The sequence below is a fragment of the Mercenaria mercenaria genome, chromosome 7, assembly GCF_021730395.1.
Source record: "Mercenaria mercenaria strain notata chromosome 7, MADL_Memer_1, whole genome shotgun sequence".
In the NCBI taxonomy this organism is placed as follows: Eukaryota; Metazoa; Mollusca; class Bivalvia; order Venerida; family Veneridae; genus Mercenaria; species Mercenaria mercenaria.
Genome location: NC_069367.1, coordinates 682,742 through 689,607, shown reverse-complemented (window position 1 = coordinate 689,607; position 6,866 = coordinate 682,742). Strand labels below are relative to the sequence as shown.

The window sequence follows — 6,866 nt, the reverse complement described above, 5'->3', positions numbered from 1 at the left end:
TCTACTTAGTGACAACAGTAAAGTGAGCCGTGCCATGAGAAAACCAACATAGTGGTTGTGCGACCAGCATGGATCCAGACCAGCCTGCGCATCCGTGCAGTCTGGTCAGGATCCATGCTGTTCGCTAACGGTTTCTCTAATTACAATAGGCTTTGAAAGCGAACGGCAAGGATCCTGACCAGACTGCGCGGATGCGCAGGCTGGTCTGGATCCATGCTGGTCGCAAACCCACTATGTTGGTTTTCTCATGGCGTGGCTCAAGTATATTTTCCGGTTTAAACTGCTTAATCGCATTGGTCGTACATGAGTATAATCCGAACATTCATAAAGATTATAAAAATACGATTTGCTGTTTGGTGATTGTTTTTTTTTTCGCTGATAAATTATGGTGAAGAAATTAACTTTTTCTCTGATTGTCATCAATATGGCTTTGTATAACACATGTTTTGGAATAAGAAATGATGAACCTCGGTGTTTGTCGCAATTTGACTATGATTATAAAGTTTTGAACAAATTGGTTTCATTGGAACACGAAGTACGCTCGTTAACGGAAACTGTGAACAGACAGGAAAGTGTCATAAATATGTTCAAGAGCAAAATGACAGGTATGGCATTATTCTCTTTTAGATGATCTAGTGAAAACACACATGATTGTAAACCTAGAGATCCGGGTTTGAATCCTGGTTCAGGCATTGGAAACTTCTCTTGGGTGTATCCCACCTTACTAAGAACCCAGAACTATGATGAAGAAATTCCATACTCAGAGCCAATTTTTACCTAGTGTAATTTTCGGCACTGTCTCCATGCCTTTCATTAGCACTGACGAACTGGTGTTATGGTAGGTCACGTGACGTAGGAAGGTCACGTGATCGCAGGAGAGGTCCGTAGACGGGGCGTGGGGGGGGGGGGGTGGAAGAGCTCCAGACCCTCGTCTCTGTTGGGCGATGGTCTCCGATGTTTTATCTCTATAACCTCTTTGACTCTGCGTTTGATGAGTCCACTTTCACTTGTCAGAATTTTTTTGTTTTCAGATTTGATGGTATGTCCGGTGTTTTGACAATGTTCATGTATGGCTGATTTTTTTCTGGTCACATGCTCTTTTAGTTTAGTCTCTAGTGTAATGGCAGTTTCCGAGATGTTATCTTCTTCGGTCTACCATGACACCGGTAAGTCAGTGCTGAAGAAGGCTGTGAGACACTGCCGAAAATTACACTAGGTAAAAGTTTGCTCTGAGTATGGAATTTCATCATCATAATGTTAAATCCCGAGCATGGGAACAACATCATCGGTTGAACCCAGAACTAGTTCTTCCCAGGAAAGATGGTCTCATGTACACCGGTGCGCTCTGTCCCTCAGGTTAGCTCTCTCTGTCGGTGTACCAGAAGATGATAAATTTAGCTGGGTTGTAATGTGTAAAGCGCCTTTGAGTGTAAGGGTGCTATATAATACTGGCAATGTATAAGGTAAACGTGGAGCAATCGAATGTTTTCAAATCAAACCATTAATTATGTCCAGCATTTTTTTAAGGTTTGCGTTAGATTGAACTAAAATCACTATAATTATAATTTCACAAAAGGTTATAGAATACCTAATACATTGATAAGTAATATATGATTTTCTAAACTGTTATTGTGGTTGTCTGACATTGTCCTTGATTGTTCTGATTCTTATGAGTTGGCAATCCTGATAGTGCCTGGAATCTTCACAAATGAAACTTGACTGGAAAGTAGACTAAGTTTTACATATCTGACAAACTAATTAAATTTTCTTTTCCAGCAGTAGAGCCACATCCTCAAGTTGCTTTCATGGCAGAGCTTACCACGTCACTTACTGGAAAAAACCACCGTATTTACTTCGACGACGTGAAGCTCAATCTCGGAAAAGCGTACAGGCCGCACCATGGGTTATTTATAGCACCCGTCAACGGAACATACCAGTTTTCGGTCGCTGCCTGTTCCCGGAAAGGACATTTTATCGTGCTTGAAATGAAAGTTAACGACGACGTTGTGGGGAAAATGCTTGCTGGAGACAATGGCTATGATTCTTGTAACTCTAAGGTCTTTCTGACTGAACTGAAAGTCGGTGACGATGTTTTAGTTGAGCATGGTGACCATGGAGATTATCTTTTGGCTAACGAAGCCTATGGATATCCCAGTTTTACAGGAATTCTTTTGCAAGCTACTTAAATTATTATATTGCGGTTATTACATTTTTGTACTTTATTTAGCTTGTTAAATACACTCAACAACTATTTTAACGCAACACTTTTTTGACTAATATCGTAAACATTACTTCTAGTATATTTCTGAATGCGTACATATGTTTAGACAAATATATTGTTTTATTTTATGCTAACTAATGATATACTGTATTCTAGCAGTTAAATATTTTTGTATCTCATTACTCACACTGTGAAAATATGAAATCTATATTTTCACACTGTGAGAGATATAGCTCCGCCCCCTCATACATTGTGTAATGAATTTTAAATTATTTGCTTAAAACAGGATGAAAATTGTAGTCGCACTTTGTACTTTATAGTATATTTCTGGATTCAAATTATTTTACTTAATGAGAATTTCATAACGTTATGCAGCAAAAAAATAAAATAAAATGGAACTTTATGTTGTGTGCGTCTTTCTAACGTCACAACACGTCTGACGTCATGTCTGTTTACGCGCGTCTGTTTCCCTCGCTGAGATCAAAATTGTTAGACAAATATATTGTTACATTCATAAAAAAACGTCCATGAAATAAAAATAAACAATGTTATATTTACCATTTTACGACCAAATCACAATTTTTTAAGATTCACAATATTAAATGCATTTTGTTATTACTCAAATACAATTGAAAAAATACAATAACAAATAAAATTTGTCAAAGCTAAGAGAAAAGTTAACTTTTTCAGCGCGTACAATTCATAAAAATATTCTGGAAGGTATGACTGTTTCTTAAACTGAACTAATAATGTATATTTCTTATGTGTAATATATTGCTGTGCTTTGCCATATTTCTTGCTTATTATTTGTAAATGGCCAAAAGCAAACTATGTTTGCTGAATATGCCAATGAACTTGAATTGTTTAAAAAGTAAGCATCTACACCTAAATGTCAAATAAAGTTTAGGATTATATCATCAAAACACAGAAATGTTTGATAAATGAACAACATCTTTACTAACAATCTACTTGACCATTACATGTGGATGCCCCCTTTAAAATGAACGCCATTTGTAAAGAAATAAAAATAAAAAATTGCTAAAAACTACGTTTCACCCAGTTATTCAAACTCAGCACTAGTACATTATTGCATATGCATCAAAACAAAAATATTTGACAGTTCTTTGAAAATGATGAGTTACTAAAGGCGTTGAACTCTATGCCGTCCTTTTCCAGTATCCAATGTATGTATCTATGGGCGGCGGTAACCGCCAAAATTAGTAAATATACAATCCATTCATAAACAAGTCAGTCAGTGCAGTGCATTTGAATGCCGTCTAGTCTAAAACTCCATCCCGTCCAATATATTTGCATTCAACGGGATGTATTTTGAAACCATTTAATGCAAAACTTCATTCCATCTATTTAAACATGGAACGATGCATTGAAAAACTTGTTGCGACGCACCGTACTATGAAATCATCCAACAAAACATGATACCATGCAGCTAAATGTGAAGCCGTTTAACACAACATGAGTACGTGCAGTGTAATGAAATTATTTATTACAATTTGACGCCGTCTAATGCATATTAAAACCGCTTTGTGTAATTAAGAGCGGTGTATAAAAATTTGATGCCATGCGCAAAATGTGAAGCCGCTTAACGAAACACGAGTACGTGCATAGTAAAAGGTTTATAAGACTATCAGTTCATAAGTTTGACCTGTTATAAATATAGATTCTGGATCAGTTTTATATAAAAATACTTTAAAATTTGTCCTAAAATCGACATTGTGGTAAAATTCTAACATTTAATTTTACACTGTTCCTGCGATTTATCTGAATATTAAAAGGAACCTTGTTTTCGTTAAACATCTTTCCCGTAATAATAACTGAAACTGTGGGTTTACATATAGAAAATAAAAATGATGTGATTGCATAACTCGATTTTTCTTTATTCTCTACTTGTAATGTTTTGTAAAGAGTATCGCTTTTTAACAACGCATTATGTAGCTTTCAAAGTACTACGCTGTCACTTTAGAAAACATTGATTAGAAAAACCATAGAACTAATTATTAATTATGTGTACGTCTAGTTTCTAGTATCAAGATTTCTGATTGGTTTATTATCATATAAACTATGAATGCATATTTGACATCAAATTTCAAAACATGCTTTATAAAAAGAAAACACAAAATTAATAATTCATGTAGCTTTAAAATGTATTAGTTATACCAGCCATATCAATATGGATTTAAGGTTGTCTGTTTATAATGAAAATCAGCAATTCCCGTTTGATTTCGTATTTTATTATGTTATTTCGGAATTCTTCGGCTGTAAATGTAGCTCATAACAGCAATGGTATCGGAAACAACCGAAGAATGCCGAAATCACATACGGAGAAAACGTAATCGAACGAAAATTGCCGATTGTCGTTACGCGTCAAATGTCCAAAACAAAAACTGCAACTTGAATCAACATGATCAAAGACGTAGCTTCTATGACCAGTCTTATATGGGACTCAAAGCTCTTTAATGGTCGATCTCGCTTTTTCAAGATAATTGCATTTCGTGTTGGATTTTTTCATGAAAGAATACAATTTCTAGACAAAATAGTACAATAAGTGAACTTCAGCAGGAGATGGCTGTTGTTAAGTCGTCGCAAGGTATGTGGTAACTTACATAATTCTATTACCTACATTCAGATATGATAGGCATAGTAAAACTAGATACGCCTTTACAGATTCTGTATTTACGGAAATAGGAAAGACATTTTAAAATAGTCGTACGCACCACAGTTTGTAGTTAAAGTACAAAGTAGGAAGTATATGTTGAGCCCGGTAGCTAAGTTGATAGAGCTTTGGAATAAAACAAACAAATTAAGTTTGTTTCTTCCACCGTGTGAAATAAGTTTCTTGAAAACGATTGTTCAATTTTTAGGAAAACATAACCAGATTGCATTCATGGCCTACCTGACCAAGGACGTGACGGGACACAATAACCATATTTACTTCGACAACGTCACACTCAATTTGGTCACACTTGCAAGTCAAAGGCCAACAGGGCTTTCTTCCCGCCAAGTCTGTAACTCAACAATCCTCATAGGGATTCTAATATTACTTGGTACAAATGTACCCCATGATAAGTCAAATGTGCCCCTTGATAAGTCAGTGTGTCAAGCGCAACACCCAGACCCCTCCTTTATGTTCAATAACTCTGTCACCCATTTTGGGATTTTAATATCACTTAACACATTTCTTTCCATATTAAATGAGACAACGTGTCTTACGCAACTCCTTATCCATAACTCGGAAGTCAAGGTCATTGTCAGAAGTCAAAGGTCAACACGATTTGAGGGATTTTAATGTAACTTGACATACGCGTTTCTCATAATGAGACAATGTGTGATTTGCAACCCCTAGACCTCCAGTGCAAAGGTCAGGGTCGTACCTTATGGTCAAAGTAAAAAAAATTCCTGTCCAGTCTGTAAAATATTTTTGTACGTGTCATATGCATCCAATTAAAAACAAATGTTTGTGTATTTTCTTCAGAATTATTTAGGACGGTAACAAGTCTTTATTTTTCTTTAGGACTGTAACATGTATTTATTTTCCATTAGGACTGTTTCATGGACGAGCTGATTACACTTAAACTTACGGTGGTGTACGAAGGTGGCTGCAGAGCGAAAACCGTAAGTTGTCTTTTCCATTCATTTTTTATCCATATACTTGTTAAAGTTAAATTCCCTAAGACGCAGCTGTTTAAATAAATTTACTTTTGCCTAGATCATAAAAGATTTCTATATGCTCGAACAATGAGAGCTGAAAATTTTGATTCTGTAGCCACACACAGGTCATATGGTAAAAAAAGCTCCGTCTTCAGATATTGAGCTGGAGAAGGAAAATTTGAAAATTTGTATTCAAATTAGAATTTTATGAGTAAATAATACCTACCTGACATTACCGTAAGGATTATTTCGTTCGGCACGGCTTTTAACCCGCTCTAAACCGGAAGTAAAAAACTTGACCTTCACGGTCAAATGACTTCCGTTAGAAGCACCATGCTTCAGTTTCCTTGTAGGCGTAAACAAATCGCCTGGAAACAAGATATTAATGGGGAGGATGGGAGGGTAAATGTAATGTCAGGTAGTTATTATTTACTCATAAAATTCTAATTTGAATACAAATTTTCAAATTTCATTTCGTAAATAACCTACCTGACATTACCGTAAGGATTTTCTAGATTCCAAAGCAATGTCATGGGAGGAGGGAAATTTGTTTCCAACCCCAAAAACATCTGAATCATATAAAATAAGTATTAAACAACAGATAAATTAAGTTATTTACCTGAATTAATCTTCATCTGTACTCTACAGTTTATATGGACATCCAAGAATAAATACCATGCTCTTCCCACTATTTACATCTAATATACAACAGTTACTGTAATATCCCCTATATACATGTCTGTAATCCTAAGTTAACTGGTTTTAATAAAACACTGTTCAAAATCCAGGCAACCCGCCGGAAGAGATAACACAGAAAAAGTGTATTTAAACTTCCAAATAATTAACATTAACTTGTTTTAAATAATGTTTCACAAATGTGGTCTCTCTTGACCAATCCGCTGACTCCATAATTTGCTGAAAAGATGCTCCTTTAAAAATTGCCCACGAAGGTCCTATACTCCGTGTAGAATGTCCAGTT

General features: G+C 35.6%; 2 protein-coding genes across 3 annotated transcripts in view; both read left to right on the top strand.

Annotated features, from left to right (window-relative positions):
* The first annotated feature begins 291 nt into the window (after positions 1-291).
* LOC123555703 (heavy metal-binding protein HIP-like) lies at positions 292-3,009 on the top strand. 2 transcript variants are annotated; one of them, XM_045346293.2, is made up of 2 exons: positions 292-605; positions 1,780-3,009. In XM_045346293.2, exons 1-2 carry the CDS (start codon positions 386-388, stop codon positions 2,184-2,186), a joined length of 627 nt encoding a protein of 208 aa, XP_045202228.2. In that variant the 5' UTR covers positions 292-385; the 3' UTR covers positions 2,187-3,009. The 2 variants fall into 2 exon arrangements, with proteins under 2 accessions (XP_045202228.2, XP_045202227.2); XM_045346292.2 differs by having other exon boundaries at positions 296-605; positions 1,777-3,009.
* Positions 3,010-5,783: 2,774 nt separating this feature from the next.
* The window catches only part of LOC123555175 (neurogenic locus notch homolog protein 1-like), a 33,021-nt gene continuing 31,938 nt past the window's right edge, over positions 5,784-6,866 (top strand). Inside the window, exon 1 of the mRNA XM_053548883.1 lies at positions 5,784-5,851. Coding sequence (XP_053404858.1) covers positions 5,789-5,851 — 63 coding nt within the window. The 5' untranslated portion in view covers positions 5,784-5,788. The remainder of the gene's footprint in view (positions 5,852-6,866) is intronic.

Bases quoted from the DNA above. Each gene is read 5' to 3' on its own strand.
- LOC123555703 (XM_045346292.2), top strand. From the start codon at position 386: ATGGTGAAGAAATTAACTTTTTCTCTGATTGTCATCAATATGGCTTTG. The intron at 606-1,776 runs GTATGGCATTAT...TTTCTTTTCCAG, and splicing joins GTTCAAGAGCAAAATGACAG to CAGTAGAGCCACATCCTCAA.